This window comes from Pipistrellus kuhlii, unplaced genomic scaffold (genome assembly GCF_014108245.1).
Source record: "Pipistrellus kuhlii isolate mPipKuh1 unplaced genomic scaffold, mPipKuh1.p scaffold_m20_p_107, whole genome shotgun sequence".
Taxonomy (NCBI): domain Eukaryota; kingdom Metazoa; phylum Chordata; class Mammalia; order Chiroptera; family Vespertilionidae; genus Pipistrellus; species Pipistrellus kuhlii.
Genome location: NW_023425413.1, coordinates 39,053 through 63,681, shown reverse-complemented (window position 1 = coordinate 63,681; position 24,629 = coordinate 39,053). Strand labels below are relative to the sequence as shown.

At 69.2% G+C, this 24,629-nt stretch overlaps 2 protein-coding genes across 2 annotated transcripts in view; one reads left to right on the top strand and one right to left on the bottom strand.

Moving 5' to 3' along the window:
- The window catches only part of AKT1 (AKT serine/threonine kinase 1), a 31,769-nt gene extending 29,375 nt beyond the window's left edge, over positions 1-2,394 (top strand). The window contains exon 12 of the mRNA XM_045578847.1: positions 2,242-2,394. Within this exon, the coding sequence (XP_045434803.1) occupies positions 2,242-2,379 (138 nt within the window). The 3' untranslated portion in view covers positions 2,380-2,394. The remainder of the gene's footprint in view (positions 1-2,241) is intronic.
- On the bottom strand, positions 605-23,530 carry ADSS1 (adenylosuccinate synthase 1). Its single transcript, XM_036430313.2, has 13 exons — positions 23,296-23,530; positions 12,736-12,838; positions 8,534-8,596; positions 8,005-8,055; positions 6,933-6,999; positions 6,217-6,324; positions 6,056-6,137; positions 5,363-5,489; positions 4,408-4,562; positions 3,848-3,972; positions 2,879-2,976; positions 1,028-1,177; positions 605-949 (listed from the first exon to the last, which is right to left on the bottom strand). Exons 1-13 carry the CDS (start codon positions 23,479-23,481, stop codon positions 897-899), a joined length of 1,368 nt encoding a protein of 455 aa, XP_036286206.1. The 5' UTR covers positions 23,482-23,530; the 3' UTR covers positions 605-896.
- Between the last annotated feature and the right edge of the window lie 1,099 nt (positions 23,531-24,629).

The window sequence follows — 24,629 nt, the reverse complement described above, 5'->3', positions numbered from 1 at the left end:
CTCTGAAATCAATAAAAAAATATACACACTAACAAAAGAGAAATATGCAAATTGACCATACCTCCATAATGCATACCCAATCAGGAGTGGGTATGCAAATTAACCAAACAAAGCTGCCGGGTTAATTTGCATGCACAGAAAGGGAGTGGCCAGGCAGGGTGGGACACCTGCTATGAGGGGGATGGTGGGTGGTGGAGGGAGCTACAGGAGCAGCTCTCCCGCTGGATTGGAAAAGACTGAAGGCTCTGGGCGGAGCCAAAAGGGAATGCCTGGGTCTTTGCAGCCAGGGCAAGGAAGGCCTATCGCACAAATCTTTGTGCAACAGGCCTCTAGTATATATATAAAAGTCAAAACAAAATGACAAAGTCAGCCCGGCAGGCGTGGCTCCGTGGCTGAGAATTGACTTATGACCCAGGAGGTCATGATTTGATTCTGTAGTCAGGGCACAGGCTTCGTTCGCAGGCTCGGTCCCCAGTGGGGGGCATGCAGGAAGCAGCCAATCCATGATTCTTTCTCATCATGGATGTTTCTCTCCCTTCCTCTCTGAAATCAGTAAAAATATACGCTTTCAAAAATCATAAAAGACAAAGTGAGAACGGAGCAAGCGTGACCACACCCGCTCAATGGCTCCCGGATGTTTATTGCTGACCTGCTGCAACCGACACACAGCACATGACAGGAAGGAGCCACCCAAGTCCATGTGCCCCGAGCACCTAGGCTCATCGTGAACAGGAGGGTCGGGCGGTGCGTGCGGCCAGCGTCCCGACGTGTGAGAGGGTCAGCGCTGCCCACAGCGTCAGGAGGAGAGGAAGCCGCCCAGTCTGCTCCTGTTTCTTACGTCACGGCCCTGCTGCTGCCTCCGGGGGCTTAGGACACGCTGTGGCCGCTGTCACCGGCTAAAACAGCTGGATGATCGAGTCCCGGGACTTGCCGACTCCAACCCATTTCACTGAAAGGGGAAGGTCGTTCAGGCTGGGCACCGGGGAGGGGCGGGGAGTGTGCTGGGCGCCAGGCACAGGGCACCCACCTGCCACGCCCACGTGGTTCTCCACAAACCGCACGTAGTTCTGGGCCTGCGGGGGCAGGTCCTCCCACTTCCTGGCGCCTGTGGTGTCCGCCTTCCAGCCGGGCAGCGTCTCATACTCCACCTCCACCTTCTGCAGCATCTCCTGGTTCGCTGGGGACACACACAGGGTGCCAGGCCCCTCAGACCTCACTCTGCTGCGGGCAGAGGCTGGGAAGCTGGGACCCCTGGCCCGGTGCCTGTGTCCCTGGGGGCTCAGTGTCCAGTCGCCCCACTTGGCTTCCTCAGGGTACGGGAGGGGTTCTGGGACACTGGCTGTACCCCTTTCAAACGGCCCCCTCCGCCTGCACGTGGATTCGCCGTGGCTCTGCTGGACGACCCCGGCCCACTCAGCTAAGGAGGCCACAGACGCCGCTTGGAAATTCTAGCGGGCGCCCAGCTGGTGGCTCGGTGGCTCTGAGACTTTATTTTAAGAAAACATCGCCCTGATTGGTTTGGCTCAGTGGATAGAGCGTCGGCCTGCAGACTGAAGAGTCCCAGGTTCAATTTCGGTCAAGGGCATGTACCTTGGTTGCAGGCACATCCACAGTGGGAGGTGTGCAGGAGGCAGCTGATCGATGTTTCTCTCTCATCGATGTTTCTTTTCTTTTTTTTCTTTTTTTTTTTTAATATATTTTATTGATTTTTTGTACAGAGAGGAAGGGAGAGAGAGAGAGAGAGCCAGAAACATCAATGAGAGAGAGTAATCGATCAGCTGCCTCTTGCACACCCCCCACTGGGGATATGCCCGCAACCAAGGTACATGCCCTTGACCGGAATCGAACCCGGGGCCCTTCAGTCCCCAAGCCGACGCTCTATCCATTGAGCCAAACCGGTCCCGGCTCTCATCGATGTTTCTGAGTCTCTATCCCTCTCCCTTCCTCTCTGTAAAAAAATCAATAGAATATATTTTTTTTAGAAAAAAATTAAAAAACAAAACAAAAACACATGTTCTTGTTGATGTCAGAGAGAAGGGGAGAGGGAGAGTGGTGAAAACACCAATGACAAGAGAGAAGCAGGGATCGGCCGCCTCCTGCACGCCCCCCACTGGGGACCGAGCCTGAAACACAGGCCTGTGCGCTGACCGGGCATCGAACCCTGACCTCCTGGGTCACAGGCTGACGCTCAGCCGCTGAGGTGGCTCTGAGATTTTAGCGTGCTAAGACCTCCTGGAGGAGCTCAGCCCGCCTCTCCCCAGCAGGGCCCCACAGACGGGGCCCTGGGCTCAGAGGTGCCAGCCACCGTTACTGATGGAAGACGCTGGCACAGGCCGGCCACACCGCACTCTGCGCCCGCTCAGAGGCCAGGCTCCGTAGGGTGAGACAGGGCCCTGGAGTCGCTGTGGGTCCACACAGACAGGGAGGGAGGCGCCCCGTGGCCAGCAGGGCGGAGCCGCTGGTGCCCTGGGCCCGAGTGAGAGTCAGAACCCGGCTGGGACGCGTGACGCGAGGAAACCGTGCTTTTCGGGGGCTGGGGGAGCCCAGCCAGGCCTTCCACAGCGAGTCAGGCTTTCCCAGGTCACATTCCATCCTGCTGTTCCTGGAGTTTAGAGTCACAGCTGCTAACCGGAGCTGGGCTTTGGCACCCAGGGGCCTGGGGTTGTCCCAGTCCTCCCACCTGCCCCCACCGGTCCCTCGGACACACCTGCAGCCCCCGAGGGCTCAGGCACACGCTGCTTCTGCGCTGGCGGGGGGGGGGGGGGGGGGCGGGGAGGGGAGGGGGGGGGGCGAGCCCTTCCCTTCTCGCCAGGCCCCGGGGCCCACCGTCTGCGGCGTCAGTGCCGCTGCCCAGGGCGGGAAGCCCCTCCCCGCGTACCTGGGAAGTAGGGGATCCTCTTCCCATTCAGCTTGTAGGAGATGCCGACCTTGATCTCGTCCAGGGCGTCCAAGATGTCCAGCTTGGTCAGGGCCAGCCTGTCAGGGCGGGGACACAGTGGAGGCTGTGAGCCCCGTGCCCGGGGCCGTCAGGGCCGGGGGTCTGGGCGTCCGGGGCCGTGGGGTCTGGGCGTCCGGGGTTTCCCGTGGGGTCTGGGCGTCCGGGGCCGGGGGGTCTGGGCGTCCGGGGCCGGGGGTCTGGGCGTCCGGGGCCGGGGGTCTGGGGCCCGTGGGGTCCGGGGCCGGGGGTCTGGGCGTCCGGGGCCGGGGGGTCCGGGCCGGGGGGTCCGGGGCCGGGGGTCCGGGGCCTGGGGGCCGGGGCCGGGGGGGCCGGGGCCGGGGGGGCCGGGCCGGGGGGTCCGGGGCCGGGGGTCTGGGGCCCGGGGGGTCCGGGGCCTGGGGTCTGGGGCCTGGGGGGTCTGGGCCGGGGGGTCCGGGGCCGGGGGTCTGGGCGTCCGGGGCCGGGGGGTCCGGGCCGGGGGTCTCGGCATCCAGGGCCGGGGGTCTGGGCGTCCGGGGCCGGGGGTGTGGGGCCCGGGGGGTCCGGGCCGGGGGGTCCGGGGCCGGGGGGTTCAGGGCCGGGGGGTCCGGGCCGGGGGGTCTGGGACCTGGGGGGGCCGGGGCCGGGGGTCTGGGGCCCGGGGGGTCCGGGCCGGGGGGTCCGGGGCCGGGGGGTCCGGGCCCGGAGGGTCCGGGGCTGGGGGTGTGGGGCCCGGGGGTCCGGGCCGGGGGGGTCCGGGCCGGGGGGTCCGGGGCCGGGGGTCTGGGCGTCCGGGGCCGGGGGGTCCGGGCCGGGGGGTCTGGGGCCGGGGGTGTGGGGCCCGGGGGGGCCGGGCCGGGGGGTCCGGGCCGGGGTGTGTGGGAGTCGGTCGGCCCGGTGGACGGCCCACGGGGACGGTGAGGCGCTCACGCGGTGAAGCCGTTGACCATGTGGGCGTAGCGCAGGATCACCAGGTCCAGCCAGCCGCAGCGCCTCTTCCTGCCGGTGGTCACGCCCCACTCGTGCCCGCGGTTCTGCAGCAGGTCGCCGATCTCCTGGGGAGCACGGAGCCTGGCGCCGCTGGGGAAACGCTGGCGGCTGCCCCCCACGGACTCCCTGCTCCTGGACCCCGTGCCCTGCTGAGGCTCGGCCCTGCAGACAGCGGCCAGAGGGCTCTGCCGAGGCCAGGCCCGGCCACACTGCCAGATTCTTCCAGACCTGGCACCCCCCACCGCACACACCAGCTCAGAACAGGACCTCCTGTCCTCAGGCCCCCAGACACCAGGCCAGGCAGCTGGGGGCCTGAGGACCACTCTCTGAGCCAAGGGGCCCTGCCCATTCGCCTGCCTGCGGCGCCCCCGAAAGCAGGTGCGTGTGCACCGCACATCCTCAGCACCAGGCCACGAGGGGCCACACTGCCAGGCCCACAGCCTCATACACGTGCACGCCCAGGGCACGGCCTCCCTCCCGTCGCCTGCGCTGGGACTCACGTTGATCTGCTCCGTGGGGAAGGCGCCGATGCCCACGCGTGTGGTGTAGGCCTTCACCACGCCATACACGTCGCCCACGTTCTGGGGCGGGATGCCCAGCCCCGTGCACACGCCGCCCACCGTGCAGTTGGAGGATGTCACGAAGGGGTAGGTCCCTGCGAGACACACACGGTCAGGCCTCCCAGATCACCCCAGCCCGGGTCCCCCCACATCACCCCAGCCCGGGCCCTCCCCCAGATCACCCCAGCCTGGGGCCCTCCCCAGATCACCCCAGCCCGGGCCCCCCCCAGATCACCCCAGCCAGGGCCCCTCCCCCAGATCACCCCAGCCAGGGCCCCTCCCCCAGATCACCCCAGCCAGGGCCCCTCCCCCAGATCACCCCAGCCAGGGCCCCTCCCCCAGATCACCCCAGCCTGGGGCCCTCCCCCAGATCACCCCAGCCTGGGGCCCTCCCCAGATCACCCCAGCCTGGGGCCCTCCCCCAGATCACCCCAGCCAGGGCCCCTCCCCCAGATCACCCCAGCCTGGGTCTTCCCCCAGATCACCCAGCCTGCCACCCCCCCCCCCCAGATCACCCAGCCTGGGGCCCTCAGGCAGAAGACATGGTGGGTAAGACCCCCCCAGTCACCCCCTCCCCCAGCACAGCCCTCAGGGGCCTCAGGAATCGTCCTGGGGGAGTGGCCCCCACAGGGTCTGGGGGGCAGGAGGGGAATGTGGCTGTGCAGCAGGTGCCCCAGTGCTGTGTGTCCGGGGGCGGGGGAGGGAGGTGCAGGCGGTGCGGCTCTAACCATCCCACCCCATCATCTCGGGGCCCCGGGCCTCTCCTCTCAGCCGCCTCCCCTCTCCGCTAAGTTAGAAGGAGGATGCGATCAGCTCGGAGGCAGGGATGAAGGCCACACCCCGTCCCCGCAGGCAGGACAGAGGACAGAGCAGGCGCTGGGGCCGCCGGCCGCACCGAAGTCGATGTCCAGCAGGGCGGCGTTGGCGCCCTCCACCAGGATCTTCTTGGGGGGGCCGTGCAGCGCCTCGTACATGAAGTGCACACCGTCACGGACCATGGGCCGGATCCTCTCCGCAAAGCCCTGTGGGGGGCGGGCGGCTGTGGGGCCGGGGCAGCCCCCACCCCCAGCTCTCCCGACCGCCCGGCTCACCCAGACATCTCCCACCCAGCGGGGCCTGGCCCCAAGCCTGCCCCCCAGAGCGTCTGCCAGACTCAGCGCCTCCTCGGTGACCCTGGGGTGGAGGGGGATGCGTCCCCCACTTCATCCGCTGGAGCCTGCTCCCCAGGCCCTCCAGGTGGGGTTGGGCTGGCGTAATGGAGCTCCAGGGAGGCCCTGGGTGGCTCTGACCCAGCCGACTGTGTCCCTACACGACCCTGCTCTGTCCTCATTCACGGCCCAGACACGGCGGGAGGAGGGATCCCAGCCGGAAACTTCCAGAAGGGCTCTGTGCTGAGCAGGAGGGCCACTGCACTGCTGCCTGGCTGGGACAGCACCACCTCCAGCCCAGCACGTTCCGGGCAGGTCCCCGGAGCGGACGTGGTCCAGGCCTGGTGAGCCCGGCCGCCACCAGAGCCTGTGGCCCCAAGAGGGCCCGCCGCCCATGCTCAGCCCGGAGCGGGTGCACCCCCGAGGGAGTCCTCCCCTACCTTGAGCTTCTTGAGCTGGCCGTCCACGTCGATCTCCAGCGAGGGGAACATGGACTGGTGCTGGTGGGCCAGGTTCTTGAACCTGCAGAGGGACAGCGGCGGGTCCCGGGCCTGCGGGGTCCCCAGCCCCCAGCGGCCCCACCCCGCCGGGGCGGCCGTACCTGGCGGAGAACTCATCGAAGTCGGCCAGCAGGTCGCAGATGCGCAGGCCCGTGCGGGCCGCCTTGGACGAGTAGGCGGGGCCGATGCCCTTGCGGGTGGTGCCAATGCTGGGGCGGGGGAGGGGGGTGAGCGCGGAGCCCCTGGAACGGGTCCCGCACCCAGACCCCACCCGCCCTTTGCCGCCCGATGCCAGGGCAGGGCCTCCCGGAGGAGGAGCCACTGGACTCCTCCTGCAGACGCTCAGGGCTGGGCTGGTCAGTGGCAGCCGAGTCCACCTGCACCCCGTCCAGCACCCCACCCCATCTGTTTCCTCCCCACCCCTGCCCTAGCCCTGGCTCAGCCCGCCGCCTCTGTCCTGGCTCAGCCTGCCGCCTCTGTCACGCTGTGTGTGCACTGGCTCCTGTGCGTGTGTACGCCATGTCAGTATGTGTGCCCCAGTGTGTGTTCCCATGCGTGCGAACGTGAGGACCAGTCCCGCCCCCTGCTGACAGGTCTGTGGAGGGCACCTCCCCTGCCCGGGGTGGGCGTGGCCCCTGTGTGCGGTCAGGGCCACGGGCGTCCCGGTGACATGGCGAACGGACGGCAGGTGCACGCCTGGGGCGGCCGGGCAAACCGAGGGCTGCTCCCCGGGGGCTCTGGGTCCAGGTGCCCCCCATCATGCTGCCCACAGCACGCCCAGGCCCAGCCATGGCCCAGCCCCGCAGGCTGCACTCACTTCTTCCCCTCCTGGGCCTGCCGCTGCACCTCCTGCAGCCCGTCCACCGCCTGGTGGAAGTCAAACACTGCGGGCGGCACCGAGAGAGATAGACCAGGGTCAGAGCCACACCCACTGCCCACAGGCCCCCTGCCCCCACAGCCTCCGCTGCTCCCCACAGGCCCCACTGCCTCCCCACTGCCCCCCACAGCGCCGGCCTCCATGGGAAAGTGGACATCCAATGTGAAGGGGCACATGGGGCGGTCTGGTGTGAAGGGACACATGGGACGGGCTGGTGTGAAGGGGCACATGGGGCGGCTGGTGTGAAGGGGCACATGGGGCGGCTGGTGTGAAGGGGAACATGGGCGGCTGGTGTGAAGGGGAACATGGGGTGGCTGGTGTGAAGGGACACGTGGGGCGGCTGGTGTAAATGGGAACATGGGTGGCTGGTGTGAAGGGACACATGGGACGGGCTGGTGTGAAGGTGCACGTGGGGCATCTGGTGTGAAGGGGCACATGGGCGTCTGGTGTGAAGGGGCACATGGGGCGTCTGGTGTGAAGGGGCACATGGGCGGGCTGGTGTGAAGGGGCACGTGGGGCGTCTGGTGTGAAGGGGCACGTGGGGCGGGCTGGTGTGAAGGGGCACATGGGCGGGCTGGTGTGAAGGGGCACGTGGGGCGTCTGGTGTGAAGGGGCACGTGGGACGTCTGGTGTGAAGGGGCACGTGGGGCGGGCTGGTGTGAAGGTGCACGTGGGGCATCTGGTGTGAAGGGGCACATGGGTGGGCTGGTGTGAAGGGGCACGTGGGGCGGGCTGGTGTGAAGGGGCACATGGGCGTCTGGTGTGAAGGGGCACGTGGGGCGGGCTGGTGTGAAGGGGCACGTGGGGCGGGCTGGTGTGAAGGGGCACGTGGGGTGGGCTGGTGTGAAGGGGCACGTGGGGTGGCTGGTGTGAAGGTGCACGTGGGGCATCTGGTGTGAAGGGGCACATGGGTGGGCTGATGTGAAGGGGCACATGGGCGGGCTGGTGTGGCTGGAGCGCTGAGCCCGGCCGCTGGGCGCAGGGAAGGCGGCGGGCAGGGGAGGTCACTCACCGAGGTGGGCGCGGTCGGAGATGATGAGCCTCTTCTCCCAGTCCCTGAGGCCTGTGGGCGGGCGGGCGGGCGCAGAGGGGCTGAGGGGCGGCTCTGGGCACACCCCCTCCGCCAGAGCCACCAGATCGTCCCCAGTGCTGGGCAAATGACAGGCCCTCCCCTTGTGGCCTCTCCGCCTGTGGGGGTACCAGACCCGCACACCAGGGGCGCCCTCCACAGCTGCCAGCACCCATCTCCCCGCAGGCCTCCCTGCTGGCACCTCTTCTCCCGTTCCCAGGCCGGGCTCCCTGAGTCTGAGCTGCACCTCCCTGACCTGAGGCCCAAACTGCAGCTGGAGGCCTCGCTCTGCCTCCTTCCCGCCCCTCTGGGGCCTCAGGGGGCTGTCCTGGCCACCCTCACTGCCCGCCGGCCCCCTGCCCCGAGGGGCCCCGGGAACCACAGCTCTCCCCGAAGGAGAGGCCGGTCACCGGAGAAAACCCCCAGGGCGCCAGCCGGCGCGGCCGCCGGGACCCTGCGGGACCGGACTCACCTTTCTTCTCGTTCTTTTCTGCTTCTTCGAACAAGCCCGGCAGGTGGACAACCACGCCGTTGCCTGCAACACACGGACAGGAGGCTGAGCGGACGCCAGATCGGGGCTCCAGCAGCGGACAGCAGCACTGCCGCCTGGCCGGCGGCTCCGGGACTGACAGTCGGACTATGAACCAGGAGGCTGATTCCCGGTCAGGGTACAAGCACAGGCCCAGGTTGTGGGTTCGATCCCCAGCAGGGGGCCTGTAGGAGGCAGCCGATCATGAGTCTGTCATCATTGATGTTTCTCTTTCTCTCTCCCCAATTCTCTGAAATCAACTCTATACACTGAGTGGCCAGATTATGATGATCTCTGAACGCATAATAATCTGGCCACTCAGTGTGTGTGTGTGTGTGTGTGTGTATATATACACACACACACACACACACACACACATTAGAGGCCTGGTGCATGAATTCATGTATGTGTGGAGTCCGGCCAGTCTGGCCAGGGAGAGGAAACATGGGTGGTTGGCCGGCCAGCCTGCTGGTTGAACTCCTGGTCGAGGGGACAATTTGCATATTAACCTTTTATTATATAGGATATACAGTTTATTATGTGTTCAGAGATCATCATAATCTGACCCCTCAGTGTATAATTAAAGGCTAGTATGTAAATTGACCGAAAGCTGGAATGACTATGACACACACTGACCATCAGGGGGTAGACACTCAATGCAGGAGCTGCCCCCTGGTGGTCAGTCGGAGCGCTCAGCCAAAAGCAGGTCTCACGGCTGGGGCGCACAGCAGTGTGGTGGGAGCCTCTCCTGCTCTGCAGCAGTGTCAAGGATGTCTGACTGATGGCCTGAGCCCATGGTCAGCAAACTGTGGCTCGAGAGCCACATGCGGCTCTTTGGCCCCTGGAGTGTGGCTCTTCCACCAAACACCACGGTCTGGGCGAGTCTATTTTGAAGAAGTAGCGTTAGAAGAAGTTTAAAAATTTGGCTCTCCAAAGAAATTTCACTCGTTGTACTATTGATATTTGGCTCTGCTGACTAAGGAGTTTGCTGATCATGTCCTAAGCCGTCAGTCAGACATCCCCTGAGGGCCCTCAGACTGTGAGAGGCCTGAAGCCAGGCTGAGGGACCCCCCCCTCCCAAGTGCATGGATTTCGTGCACTGCGCCTCTAATACAAATGTATTTTTTGAAAAAGAGAGAAAGAAATTGGCATGGCCACGTTCCAGGGGCAAGTCACAGCCGCTGAGACGTGGACCCAGTGCAGAGTCCATGGCAGGCGTGGACACCCTGACGTGGCCCATCAATGCCGTGGAACGCCACTCAGACTGAAGAGGACAGATGCCTGTCACCTGCCACAACGCAGATGGACCGCTCGGACACCGCGTGAGGGACACAGCCAGCGCAGACCCTGCGCTGCGGGACTCATCACACAGGCCCCTGGAGGAGTCAGACCCACGGGGACAGACAGCCACGGTGGGCCCGGGGCTGGGTAGGGTTTAATGGTACAGAAGCTCCGTCGGGGGAGATGGGGGGGAAGTCCTGGGACAACAGTGGGAGGCTGCACAGCACTGCGGGCGGACTTCCCGCCTCTGGCCTGTGCACGCATGTCTGTATTTTACACGTAAACACGGCAAGCCCGCCCGGCCGCGGGGCCCTGTGGACCAGGAGGTCACGGTTCGACTCAGTGGATAGTGTTGGCCTGTGCACTGAAGAGTCCCAGGCTCGATTCTGGCCAAGGGCACAGGCCCGGGTTGCGGTCTTGATCCCTAGTAGGAGGTGTGCAGGAGGCAGCCGATCAACGATTCTCTCTCATCACTGATGTTTGTATCTCTCTATCCCTTTCCCTTTCTCTCTAAAATCAATAAAAATATATTTAAACAAACAAACCACAAACAAATCAAAGCAAGGCCAGCCTGAAGCATGTGCAGAGAGAGCAGTATGGTGGGGCTGGGCTGTGTGTGTGTGTGTGTGTGTTGGGGGGGGCGCAGCTGATGGCATAGGAACTTCTGGGGTGACAAGTGTCATGACTGGGGTGACACTGGGTGCACACCACGGCACACACATGATCCTGGAGAAGCCCCGGGGCCATTTAATGTCTAACGGCCTGGGAACCAGAACTGGGGCCTGGACCCTCAGGGTCGGCTGGCACACGGAGCCCAGCACCGGCAGGCGGCCCCGTCCGGGCCCCAGTTCTGGTTCCCAGGGTCCCGTGGGGTCCTGGCCCCTTCCTCCAGGACCCCAGGCCCTTGGCCAGGCCACCGTCTCGGGGCGCCCCTCCCCCGGCTCGGCAGCGGGGGCTCAGCGAGGAGATGGTGCTAGTGCAGGGGGGAGTGACTCAGACACTCGGCAGCCACACCAAGCACTAAAGGTCACTAAATGCCAGGCGTCCTGAGGGGGCCAGGTGGCCGGCTGGGGAGTGTCGCAAGCAGAGGGCACAGTCTGACCCTGTGCCTGGGCCCGGCTGAGTGTGAGTCGGGCACACGCTGACCGACAGCTGCCCCTCCCGGACCCTGCAGCCTGGGCTCAGCAAGGCGCCTCACCCTCCAGGGCGCCTCCTTGGCCGGGCTTCCTGCAGGGGCGGGGGTGAGGGGGCAGGCTGGTGCTGAGAGGCCTCCTGCAGGGGCGGGGTGAGGGGGCAGGCTGGTGCTGAGAGGCCTCCTGCAGGGGCGGGGTGAGGGGGCAGGCTGGTGCTGAGAGGCCTCCTGCAGGGGCGGGGTGAGGGGGCAGGCTGGTGCTGAGAGGCCTCCTGCAGGGGCGGGGTGAGGGGGCAGGCTGGTGCTGAGAGGCCTCCTGCAGGGGCGGGGTGAGGGGGCAGGCTGGTGCTGAGAGGCCTCCTGCAGGGGCGGGGTGAGGGGGCAGGCTGGTGCTGAGAGGCCTCCTGCAGGGGCGGGGTGAGGGGGCAGGCTGGTGCTGAGAGGCCTCCTGCAGGGGCGGGGGGGGGGGGGCAGGCTGGTGCTGAGAGGCCTCCTGCAGGGGCGGGGTGAGGGGGCAGGCTGGTGCTGAGAGGCCTCCTGCAGGGGGGTTGAGGGGGGCAGGCTGGTGCTGAGAGGCCTCCTGCAGGGGGGGGGGAGGGGGCAGGCTGGTGCTGAGCGGCCTCCTGCAGGGGCGGGGTGAGGGGGCAGGCTGGTGCTGAGAGGCCTCCTGCAGGGGGGTTGAGGGGGGAAGGCTGGTGCTGAGAGGCCTCCTGCAGGGGGGGTGAGGGGGCAGACTGGGGTGTCCGCTGTGCCTGGGTCTACTCCTGCTCCGCCCCCTGCTCATGGCCCCACCCCCACCCCCTCCCGCTTCCTTCCAGGGCCGCCCCGTGCCATCCCTGGGCACAGCCGGCTGCTCCCCCTTCCTGACCGGGAGGGTGGGAGCAGATGAGTCACAGGAAGAGCCAGAAGGAAAAGTACTGGGAGCTCAGAGAGCCTGCCCCGCAGAGCAGCCGGCGGGGCGGGGGCGGGGAGGGAGAGAGGGAGGGGGAGAGACCAAGGGCGGGGAGAGCCACGGGCCTGGAGGTGGCTGTCTGGGGGCACTAAAAGGGCAGGGCCTGCAGGGCGGGCAGGGGCTGGGAGGAAATTGCAGGGGGAGCGAGGAGGGCGCTGGCAGCACAGACCTCCCGCCCGGCCAGGCTCAGCTCAGCCTTCACACGGGCTCCGCTCCCCACAGCAGGAAGCCAGGCCTGTGCACACATGCTCACGCACACGCACACACTCAAGGCACTCACACACACTCAAACACACATGTGCTCTCACACACATCCACACACTCACACACACTCAAACACACGTGTTCTCACACACACACTCACACACATGTGCTCTCACACACATATACACAGTCACACGCATACGAACACACATGCACACATGCACATACATGCTTACATACATGCCTACATATACACACATGCTCACACATGCACACACAGCTGAGCGGGCATGCTCCACCAGCGGCGAGCACACACACAGCACACTCGCCCATGCGTGCACATGGGCTTGCTCAGCACCTGGGCAGGGGGAGCTCAGGGATCCGGCACCTCGTCCCTCGGCCAGGCTGGCCGAGTCCTGGCCAATCCCCCCGCCTCAGGCTGCAGGCAGGCTCCCAGGTCAGACTCCGGGCTGGGCCCCTGGGGCGGGGCAGGGCCTCGCTGAGCGGGATGTGCAGGGACGGCCAACCCAGCCCCTGTCACCGGCTGAGGAGCCCGGGCGGGCGGCGGGCACTCACCGATGAAGGACACGGCCTTGGTGTTGATGATGCCGCTGGGCAGCAGGTGGAAGTCGTACTCCTGGCCGTCCACCACCACCGTGTGGCCCGCGTTGTTGCCCCCCTGGGGACGGAGACCCGCTAAGCGCCCGGCCCAAGCTCGGACCGCCTCACACCGGCCGGACCCCCCCCCCCTCAGACCGCCTCACACCACCTGCCCCCCCTCAGACCGCCTCACACTGCCTGTCCCCCCTCAGACCGCCTCACACCGCCTGCCCCCCCCTCAGACCGCCTCACACCGCCTTCCCCCCCCTCAGACCCCCTCAGACCACCTCACACCGCCCCCCCCCCTCAGACCGCCTCACACCGCCTTCCCCCCCTCAACCGCCTCACACCGGCCTGCCCCCCCCTCAGACCGCCCTCACACCGCCTTCCCCCCCCTCAGACCCCCTCAGACCGCTTCACACCGGCCTGTCCCCCCCCTCAGACCGCCTCACACCGGCCTGCTCCCCCCTCAGACCGCCTCACACCGCCTGTTCCCCCCTCAGACCGCCTCACACCGCCTGTCCCCCCTCAGACTGCCTCACACCGCCTGTCCCCCCCCTCAGATCGCCTCACACCGCCTGTCCCCCCTCAGACCGCCTCACACCGCCTGTCCCCCCTCAGACCGCCTCACACCGCCTGTCCCCCCCTCAGACCGCCTCACACCGCCTGTCCCCCCCTCAGACCGCCTCACACCGCCTGTCCCCCCTCAGACCGCCTCACACCGCCTGTCCCCCCTCAGACCGCCTCACACCGCCTGTCCCCCCCCTCAGACCGCCCTCACACCGCCTGCCCCCCCCCTCAGACCGCCTCACACCGCCTGTCCAGCCCCTCAGACCGCCTCACACCGGCCTGACCCCCCCCCCTCAGACCGCCTCACACCGCCTGTCCCCCCTCAGACCGCCTCACACCGCCTGTCCCCCCCTCAGACCGCCTCACACTGCCCCCCCCCCTCAGACCGCCTCACACCGCCTGTCCCCCTCAGACCGCCTCACACCGCCTGTCCCCCCCTCAGACCGCCTCACACCGCCTGTCCCCCCTCAGACCGCCTCACACCGGCCTGCTCCCCCCCCTCAGACCGCCTCAAACCGGCCTCTGCCCCCCCCTCAGACCGCCTCCACAACCGCCTGTCCCCCCTCAGACCGCCTCACACCGCCTGTCCCACATCAGACCGCCTCACACCGCCTGTCCCCCCCTCAGACCGCCTCACACCGCCTGTCCCCCCTCAGACCGCCTTACACCGCCTGTCCCCCCCCTCAGACCGCCTCACACCGCCCTGTCCCCCCCTCAGGACCGCCTCACACCGCCCTGTCCCCCCTCAGACCGCCTCACACCGCCTGTCCCCCCTCAGACCGCCTCACACCGCCTGTCCCCCCTCAGACCGCCTCACACCGCCTGTCCCCCCTCAGACCGCCTCACACCGCCTGTCCCCCCCTCAGACCGCCTCACACCGCCTGTCCCCCTCAGACCGCCTCACACCGCCTGTCCCCCCCTCAGACCGCCTCACACCCGCCTGTCCCCCCTCAGACCGCCTCACACCGCCTGTCCCCCCCTCAGACCGCCTCACACCGGCCTGCTCCCCCCTCAGACCGCCTCACACCGCCTTCCCCCCTCACACCGCATCACAACAGCCTGACCCCCCCTCAGACCGCCTCACACTGCCCCCCCCCTCAGACCGCCTCACACCGCCTTCCCCCCCCTCAGACCGCTCACCACCGCTCCCCCCCTCAGACCGCCTCACACCGCCTGTCCCCCCTCAGACCGCCTCACACCGCCTGTCCCCCCCTCAGACCGCCTCACACCCGCCTTCCCCCCCATTCAGACCGCCTCACACCCGGCCTGACCCCCCCCCCCTCAGACCGCCTCACACCGCCTTCCCCCCCATTCAGACCGCATCACAACAGCCTGACCCCCCCCCTCAGACCGCCTCACACCGCCTTCGCCCCCTCAACCGCCTCACACCGCATTCCCCCCCCTCAGACCGCATCACAACAGCCTGACCCCCCCCTCAGACCGCCTCACACCGCCTGTCCCCCCTCAGACCGCATCACAAAAGCCTGACCCCCCCTCAGACCGCCTCACACCGCCCGCCCCTCAGACCGCCTCACACCGCCTGCCCCCCCTCAGACCGCCTCACACCGCCACCCCCCCTCAAACCGCCTCACACCGCCTGCCACCCCTCAGACCGCATCACACCGCCTGTCCCCCCTCAGACCGCCTCACACCGCCCCCCCCTCAGACCGCCTCACACCGCCTGTCCCCCCCTCAGACCGCCTCACACCGCCTGCCACCCCCTCCGACCGCATCACACCGCCTGTCCCCCCTCAGACCGCCTCACACCGCCCCCCCCTCAGACCGCCTCACACCGCCTGTCCCCCCCTCAGACCGCCTCACACCGCCTGCCACCCCCTCAGACCGCATCACCACCGCCTTCCCCCCCTCAGACCGCCTCACACCGGCCTGACCCCCCTCAGACCGCCTCACACCGCCTTCCCCCCCCTCAGACTGCATCACAACAGCCTGACCCCCCCCCCTCAAGACCGCCTCACACCGCCTTCCCCCCCCTCAGACCGCCTCACACCGCCTTCCCCCCCCCCCTCAGACCGCCTCACAACGGCCTGACCCCCCCTCAGACCGCCTCACACCGCCTGTCCCCCCCCTCAGACCGCCTCAACACCGCCTGTCCCCCCCTCAGACCGCCTCACACCGCCTGTCCCCCCCCTCAGACCGCCTCACCTCCCACCGGCTGCCCCCCCCTCAGACCGCCTCACACCGCCTTGCCCCCCCCTCAGACCGCCTCACACCGCCTTCCCCCCCCTCAGACCGCCTCACACCGCCTGACCCCCCCCTCAGGACCGCCTCACACCGCCTGCCCCCCCCTCAGACCGCCTCACACCGCCTGTCCCCCCCTCAGACCGCCTCACACCGCCTGTCCCCCCCCTCAGACCGCCTCACCACCGCCTGTCCCCCCCCTCAGACCGCCTCACCACCGCCTGTCCCCCCCTCAGACCGCCTCCACCGCCTGTCCTCCCCTCAGACCGCCTCACACCGCCTGTCCCCCCCCTCAGACCGCCTCACACCGCCTTCTCCCCCTCAGACCGCCTCACACCGCCTGTCCCCCCCCTCAGACCGCCCTCCACCACCGCCTGTCCCCCCCCCTCAGACCGCCTCACACCGGCTGCCCCCCCCTCAGACCGCCTCACACCCCTTCCCCCCCCCAGACCTTGCCCTCACACCGCATTTCCCCCCCCCTCTCTCAGACAGCCCCCTCACACCGCCTGTTCCCCCCCCTCAGACCGCCTCACACCGGCTGCCCCCCCCCTCAGAACGCCTCACACCGCCTTCCCCCCCCCTCCTCAGACCGCCTCACACCGGCCTGACACCCCCCTATCAGACCGCCTCACACCGCCTGTCTCCCCCCTCAGACCGCCTCACACCGCCCTGTCCCCCCCTCAGACCGCCTCACACCGCCTGTCCCCCCCCTCCAGACCGCCTCACACCGGCTGCCCCCCCCTCAGACCGCCTCACACGCCTGCCCCCCCCCTCAGACCGCCTCACACCGCCTTCCCCCCCCCCTCAGACCGCCTCACACCGGCCTGACCCCCCCTCAGACCGCCTCACACCGCCCTGTCCCCCCCCTCAGACCGCCCTCACAACACCCGCCTGTCCCCCCCTCAGACCGCCTCACAACCGCCTGTCCCCCCCCTCAGACCGCCCTCACACCGGCTGCCCCCCCCTCAGACCGCCTCACACCGCCTGTCCTCCCCTCAGACCGCCTCACACCGCCTGTCCCCCCCCTCAGACCGCCTCACACCGCCTGTCCCCCCTCAGACCGCCTCACACCGCCTGTCCCCCCCTCAGACCGCCTCACACCGCCTGTCCCCCCCCGCAGACCGCCTCACACCGGCTGCCCCCCCCTCAGACCGCCTCACACCGCCTTCCCCCCCTCAGACCGCATCACAACAGCCTGACCCCCCCCCCCTCAGACCGCCTCACACCGCCTTCGCCCCCTCAACCGCCTCACACCGGCCTGCCCCACCCTCAGACCGCCTCACACCGCCTTCCCCCCCCTCAGACCGCATCACAACAGCCTGACCCCCCCCCTCAGACCGCCTCACACCGCCTGTCCCCCCTCAGACCGCATCACAACAGCCTGACCCCCCCTCAGACCGCCTCACACCGCCCCCCCCTCAGACCGCCTCACACCGCCTGCCCCCCCTCAGACCGCCTCACACCGCCACCCCCCCTCAAACCGCCCTCACACCGCCTGTCCCCCCCTCAGACCGCCTCACACCGCCTGCCACCCCCTCAGACCGCATCACACCGCCTGTCCCCCCTCAGACCGCCTCACACCGCCCCCCCCCCCAGGCCGCCTCACACCGCCTGCCCCCCCCTCAGACCGCATCACACCGCCTTCCCCCCCTCAGACCGCCTCACACCGCCTTCCCCCCCCTCAGACCGCATCACAACAGCCTGACCCCCCCCTCAGACCGCCTCACACCGCCCCCCCCTCAGACCGCCTCACACCGCCTGCCCCCCCCTCAGACCGCCTCACACCGCCTTCCCCCCCCCTCAGACCGCCTCACACCGGCCTGACCCCCCCCTCAGACCGCCTCACACCGGCCTGACCCCCCCCTCAGACCGCCTCACACCGCCTGTCCCCCCCCTCAGACCGCCTCACACCGGCTGCCCCCCCCTCAGACCGCCCTCACACCGCCTGCCCCCCCCTCAGACCGCCTCACACCGCCTGTCCCCCCTCAGACCGCCTCACACCGCCTGCCCCCCCTCAGACCGCCTCACACCGCCTGCCCCCCCCCTCAGACCGCCTCACACCGCCTGCCCCCCCTCAGACCGCCTCACACCGCCTGCCCCCCCCTCAGACCGCCTCACACCGCCTGCCCCCCCTCAGACTGCCTCACACCGCCTGCCCCCCCTCAGACCGCCTCACACCGGTCTGGCCCCCCTCAGACCGCCTTACACCACCTGTCCCCCCTCAGACCGCCTCACACCGCCTGCCCCGGGGTCGGTGCCCCCACACCCGGCCTCGGGCCTGGGCTCTGCGTGTCTGAGGTGGGCCGGGTTGGCAGCCTGCTCCCCCAAGGAGGCGGGTGCAGCACCCACACTCTCTCAGGGCCCCGGTGTCCCATGGGGTGAGGCCCTCTGATGAGGCACGGCCCGAAGGGGTGGGGGGAGGGGACCGGTACCCCGAGGTCCACACCTGCCACTAAGAATGAGGAGCACAGGCAGTTTGGAGGCCCGCCTGTTGTGGGGGTGCAGCCAGGGGCCCCTTCTTTCTGGGAGTCTTGCTGACCTGGGCGGGCTGGCAGGGAAGGTCACGTCCTGGGGCGTCCCGGCCGCAGCCCCATGTCCTGCCACTGGAGGGCCCTGGGGTCCCCAGGGTCTGGGTGGGGCCTCTCCCGGCTGCCCTCCCTCCTGGGTCCCCCAGGGATGAGCAGAGCCCAGGGAGGGGCACCTGCCCGCTGGTGCCCAGCCCCTGACCGGTCCCTGTGTCCACTCCATCCCCAGGGCCCTGAGCCCAGCTGCCCCCCTTCCTGCCTCCATCTCCCCAAGACAGGCTTACCGTGGGCCCGCTCCACACGCCATCTGACCGCGGGTCACGGCTGAGACCGTGAGGCCCCCGCATCCCCAATCCCCCCACAGGGCCCCGCAGCGTGGGGCCACCCGCCTTCCTCCAGCACGGGGGCTGCGAGGGGCGACGGGAGACAATCCCCGAACCACGGTGAAGCAGCGGAGCCCTGGCCCTCCGCCCGCCAGAGCCCGTCAGCAGGGGTCCGGGCGCCGGGCATCGCTCATGGCCGCCCCCACGCCGCCCGCCGGCCCCGGTGTGGAGGCCCGGCCGCCCCGAGGTGGGACTTTCCCTGCACCCAGCCCAGGTCAGAAAGCTGTCCAGGTGTGCACCCTGGGCCCTGCCCGTCCCACAGCTCAGCCCCGAGGCCCGCGGCTGCCTCCTGGGCCCCGGTGCATGGGCAGGGGGGGAGGAGAAAGGGGGGGCCGGGCCGGGACCGAGGAGGGTCCGAATGAGAGGGGACAGGGCGCCAGGCCTTGGGGCTCCGGTGGAGCCTTGCTGGAGGGGACTGGGCGAGCCTCTAGGGTAGGGGTGTCGAACTCAATCAGAAAAGGGGCCAAAATCTAAAATCCAGCCTAAATCGAGGGCCGAATGGTTTACTGAACAGTCATAAACTGTCATTGTGATGGAAACGCAGTGGAGTGCAGTGATGACAGCTCGGTGCGGGCCACATTGCAAGGCCTGGCGGGACGGATTTGGCCCGCGGGCCTTGTGTTTGACACATGTGCTCTAGGGGACCAGGGGAGGGAGACGCAGGTGCCAGGAGGGGGCCTGGGTGCTGTTCCTGTTCAGACCGGCCCATGCCTGACTGACAGGTCCGGGAGGTGGGGTCCCTCTACCTTCCAGGGGTGCGTTCTGGTTCTGCCCTGTCTCCGCACAGGGGCAGCCATCCCTCAGGGGCCTCTCTGCACACGAGGCCACACCCACAGCCGTCTCTGCCCCCAGAGGGGCATCCGGGGGAGGGGCATCCGGAGGAGGGGCATCCCAGGGGGAGGGGCATCCTGGGGGGGCATCTGGGGGAGGGGCACCCGGGGGAGGGGCATCCCAGGGGGAGGGGCATCCCGGGGGAGGGGCATCCCGGAGGAGGGGCACCCAGGGGGAGGGGCACCCCGGGGGAGGGGCACCCGAGGGAGGGGCATCGTGGGGGAGGGGCATCGTGGGGGAGGGGCATCCCAGGGGAGAGGCACCCCGGGGGGAGGGGCATTCCGGGGGGAGGGGCATCTGGGTGAGGGGCATCCTGGGGGGAGGGTCAGCCTAGGGGAGGGGAATCCTGGGGGGAGGGGCACCCAAGGGAGGGGCATCGTGGGGGAGGGGCATCGCGGGGGGAGGGGCATCCCGGGGGAGGGGCATCCCAGGGGGAGGGGCAGCCTGGGGGAGAGACAGCCCGGGAAAGGGTCAGCCCAGGGGAGGGGCACCCTGGGGGAGGGGCACCCCGGGGGAGGGACACCCGGGGGAGGGGCACCCGAGGGAGGGGCATCGTGGGGGAGGGGCATCGCGGGGGAGAGGCATCCCAGGGGAGGGACAGCCCCGGGGAGGGGCACCCCGGGGGGAGGGGCATCCCAGGGGGAGGGGCAGCCACGGGAGGGGCAGCCCGGGGGAGGGGCAGCCCGGGGGAGGGGCAGCCCGGGGGAGGGGCAGCCCGGGGGAGGGCGTGGTCCCCAGGACCGATGGGGAGACTGAGGTCCCCAGAGAAGGGAGCTGGCAGCAGGGCCAGGGCAGCCGCCCCCTCTCTGCCCGGTGCCCAGTGCTCACGGGACCGCCCCCTCTGAGCACCGCCCCTTTCCCGGGGTGAACACGGGCTCGGAACCGGCCTCCAGGCCGGGCTGCAGGGGCATCGCCCGCCCAGGGAGGGGCCGAGGCTGCTGGCTCGGAGGGCGGCCAGTGGGGAGGGCGGCCCCAGCCTGGCCACCGGCGCCGGCCCTCGCGTCCAGCTGCTCTCCGTCTTCCTGTCCCAGCTCGCGGGCCGGACCGTCCTGGGACCTGGGCGGCCCAGGGGGCCCCGCCCGGGACTTCCCGCCGCCCCGCAGCGCTCCGGAGCCTGCCCCCACCCCCAGCCCATCCCGGGATGGGCAGTCAGCCCGGCCTCAGGCCCCGCCCCCATCCCTGCCGCTCACAGTCCCTGCTGGACCCAGCTGCCTCCGGCGTCAGGGATCTAAGAAAAGGGGCCACCTCACCCTCAGACCTGGGGGCCAGACCGGGGCCCCGGCCAGCCGGCCTCTCAGAAACCTGGCCAGCCTGACCTTTGCCGGGCTGAGGCATCCAGCCACGGGCACAGCCACGGGCACAGCCACGGGCACAGCCTGTCCCCAGGGAGCAGCCATGGGTGACCCTGGGCCATGCCACACACCCCGGGCTCCCCCCCCAGCCCCGCATCTACCCGCCTGTGTGGCCTCTGCACCCTCCTCGGCACCCCAAGGCTCATGCAGCCCTGATGTCCCCGCTGGGGGCACCTCGCCACACTTCTCCTCACCCCATGTTCCACATGGGGGGGGGGGTCCCTACCCAGCCTTGCTCTCCCGTGTCTGCCCTGGCCCTGCGCACCCCACTATTGACGTGAAGGCTCCCCACCTCCCCACCCCCTCAGCTGCCCCCCCCCATTCCTTCCCTGACCCCGCACAGTCTCCTCAATCCTGGGACGGCACCTCAGGCCAGAGAGTGCCCATTGGCCCAGGCTCCCCGGGCGGCGCCGGCTGGCCTGTCTCCCCTGGGATGCAGCCCCTGCCCCCCACCCAGCACCCCCCACTCCGACAAGAGCCAGCCCTGCAGCCTGTGTCCACCCCCAGCCTGGCCCCTGTGCAGAACGAAGACAGAGGGAGGAGCGAGGTGAGAACGGGGCAGGGACGGGCTCCCCCGTCTGTGCAGCTGCCAGCCGGCGTGGCTGTGGCCGTGGCCCTGGCAGGGAGCCTGCCAGACTGGGGCAGCGCCGGGATTTACAAGATCGCAAACAGCACCCACCAGGGTGGCGCTGGGGGGGGGGGGGGGGACAGGGGCCCTGGGTCCGGGGGAAGTCAGGAGCCCCCCACCTATGCAAGGCTTCTCTCGTGTGGGACCCGCTGGCAGGTCCCATCCATCCATCCATTCTTCCATTCATTCATTCATTCATTCCCACCCAAGAGCTGCTCCCCTTCCCCTCCCCCGCCCCAGCCAGGCCTGGGAGCAAGGCCTGGACAAGGGAGGCCCCGTGGTCAGAGGCCATCAGGCCTGAGGGGGAAGGGAGGCCACCGGGAAACACGTCCTGGAGGGAAGGAAACAGCAGGAGGTACCAGCCCGAGACAGGACCACGGGCCAAAGACTGATGAGAGCAAAGCACGCCCAGCTGAGGGTTCAGCTAGTGTTTCCCAAACTTCTCTCCTGATGAGAGTCACCTGGTGGAGCTCTAACTGGCACTTAGACTTAGAGCACTAGGTAAGTATACAATTTTACCTGTGTGTTCCCCAAAATTCTAGTTTAGCACTTCTTAGTTGGGATTCAGGAATCTGTATTTTAACAACTCCCCCAGGTGATTCTCCTCATGAGAGAAGTTTGGGAAACACTGAGCTATAGGGTGCAAGTGTGGGGTGCCGGTGTGGGTGCAGCTGTGGGGGCCCAGCTGTGGGGGCCCAGCTGTGGAGGCCCAGCTGTGGGGGCCCAGCTGTGGGGGCCCAGCTGTGGGGTGCAGCTGTGGGTGCAGCTGCGGCGAGGGAAGGCCCAGCGGGGAGAGGGGGGAACCTGCGAGACCGTGGCTGTGTCCAGAGCACTTGGAGGCGAGGGGCTGGGTGGGGGACGAGGGGCTTGATGGCTTGGCCTGCAGACCCAGCCCGCTCCAGAGCCGTCTCTGCAGCCGGTGGGAGGGCCCACGCATCAGGAGGGCGTGCACGTAACTGCAAAGGTGCTTCCTGAGGGAGAGGGCCCGGTGGCGGCCTGCGTCCCTGGAGCAGAAGCAGGAGGAGGGGTGTCCTGGAGGGGTGCCCGGGCTGGGGCAGGACGGGGAGCAGCCCTCAGGCACCCCCTCCCCCTGGCTCACACAGCAGGGCCTGGGGGCTGGGGCTCTGGATGGGGCTCCCCATGGCTTAGGACAGAGAGGAGGACTTCAGGCCCGGGAGCTCCGGGCGCCCAGGGTCAGCGTGGCAGAGGGGGTCCCGCTGCTGAGGCTCCCCGGTCCAGGCGGAGCTCAGGGAGGCGGGGCTCCCCCAGCCCGGGCAGCCCGTCCCGGAGCGGGCGCCTTGCTGCGGAGCTGGTGCCTCTGGGTGCCCAGGAGAGGCCCCCTGCCCCTGTGGACAGCATCCGCGGTGGCTCCGGCCCTGGCAGCAGCAGTGTGCGCCCCTCCGCGCCCCGACCTGCGGGCCTCAGCCGCGCCGGCACCGGCCTGGCCTGGGCAGTGCCGGGAGCGCCCGCGTCTCACCCCGGAGCCAGCAGGGGCCCGCCCCGGCCCTCGGGGCAAAGGCTGCCCTGGCCTCCGGTGGCACTGCCAGCCGCGAGCACCCAGGCCAGGAGTCCGGCTCCTCCCTCCCTCCGGCCCGGCCTCCCTCAGGCTCTCCCCGGCCTGCCCTCCACTTGGCCCAGGGTCACCCTCCTTCCGGCCGCCCCCGGGCTCCCCAACACCCAGCCCCTCCGGGTCCAGACCCCTGTGTGGGGTCAGCCAGCCCAGTCCCAGGCCCAGGCAGAATGAGGAATGGGGTGTCTCCGGGTGTCCTCAAACCACCCGGGAGCTGGGGTCCCCCCTCTCCCCCCCGAGAGGGCACCCCCCCTCTGAGGATCCGGTGTCCCCAACTCAGCAGGACTTGTATTTATAGCTCTGGCCGGCGGGGATGGGGGTGGGGTGGGGGTGGCGGGAAGGCGGGGTCCCTGGGGAAGAGGGGTCCCGCGCAGGGAGGGGGGCTGTGTGAGCGGTGGGGCGGCGCTGGGGAGGTGCCCGGCGGCGGAGCCTGGGTCGTGGGGGGCCGTGGGGGGCCCCGGGGAGGGGGCCCGCGCACCTGGCAGCGGCTGACGATGTCGGCGTCCGTGGCCAGCAGGTCCACCACCTTGCCCTTGCCCTCGTCCCCCCACTGCGCGCCCAGCACCACCGTCACGCGGGCCCCCGCCGCCTCCTGCTGCTGCCGCGCGCGCTTCAGGCCGCCGGCGCCCGGGGGCCGGTCGTTGGAGGCGCGGGCCGCGGCCATGCCGCTGGCTGGCGGGCGTGCGGCCGGCTGGCAGGAGCGCCGCCCGGGCCGCCGCCCCCGTTAAGAGGCGCCGCCCGGCGGGGCGGGCCGTGACGCCCGTGACGCCTGACCTCCGGCCGCCCCGCCCCGCCCCGCCCCGCCGCCCCGGAGGCGGGTGGCGCGGGCCTCGGGGCGCACGGACGGCGGACGGACGGCGCGCACGCGGGGAGCGCGCGGCGGGGTCCCCCCCGCGGCCGGCCGGGCGCCCGGAACGTCACCATGGCGTCCGCCCCCCTCCCCCCCGTCCCGTCCCGGCCGCGGCCAGGCCTGGGCGCTGCGAACCCGCCCCGGAGCCGGACCTGGGGGCCCAGACACGGCGGGGTCCCCTCCCGCGCGGGTGCGGCTGCCCGAGGGGAGCCTGGTCCCCGCGCCCCGCCCGGCGGGCCGCCTCCGGGGCGGAGGGGGCGGGGGGGGGGCGCACCTGCCGGCGAGTCCGGCCCCGGCCTGGCGCGCGCCCTCTGGTGGCCGCGGGGAGGACAGCGTCTCCTCCGTGCGGGGCCAGGCGTTCAGCGCAGGACACACTGCGGGGCCCGGCCTCCCGGGCGGTGTCACACCGGTGCCGCGGGGCCACCTGGCGGGGCGGGGGCCTGGGAGGCGGGGGCTGGGGGCAGCCAGGATGCGCAGGGCCAGGGACTCCGGGAGGCCCCACCCTGACCTCTGTCCCTCCGGCCTGTGGAGGGACTGGGTGCCCGGACAGGCTCAGCAGCTGAGTTTCGAGCTGGGTGCACTGCCTGGGCCACCCTCAACCCCCCTCCACTCTTCAACCCCCCTCCCCCCACTCCCCAAGGGACTCTTGAAAATGTGTTTTTACTGGTGTTGATTTCAGAGAGGAAGGGAGAGGGAGAGAGAAACATCAGTGATGAGAGAATCATCGACGGGCTGCCTCCTGCACAGCACACATTGGGGACCGAGCCCACGACCATGGGGGAAGCCGGCACGTGCCCTGACCGGGAATGGAACCGTGAACTCCTGGTTCATAGGTCGTCACAACCACTGAGCCACACTGGCCAAGGCCCTATATGGACTCCTGCTTGGGTATGGAGGAGGGGCCAGCTGTGGGCCCCTGGAGACACCCTGAGCCCCTCTTCCCTCCCTGGGCTCTGTCTCTG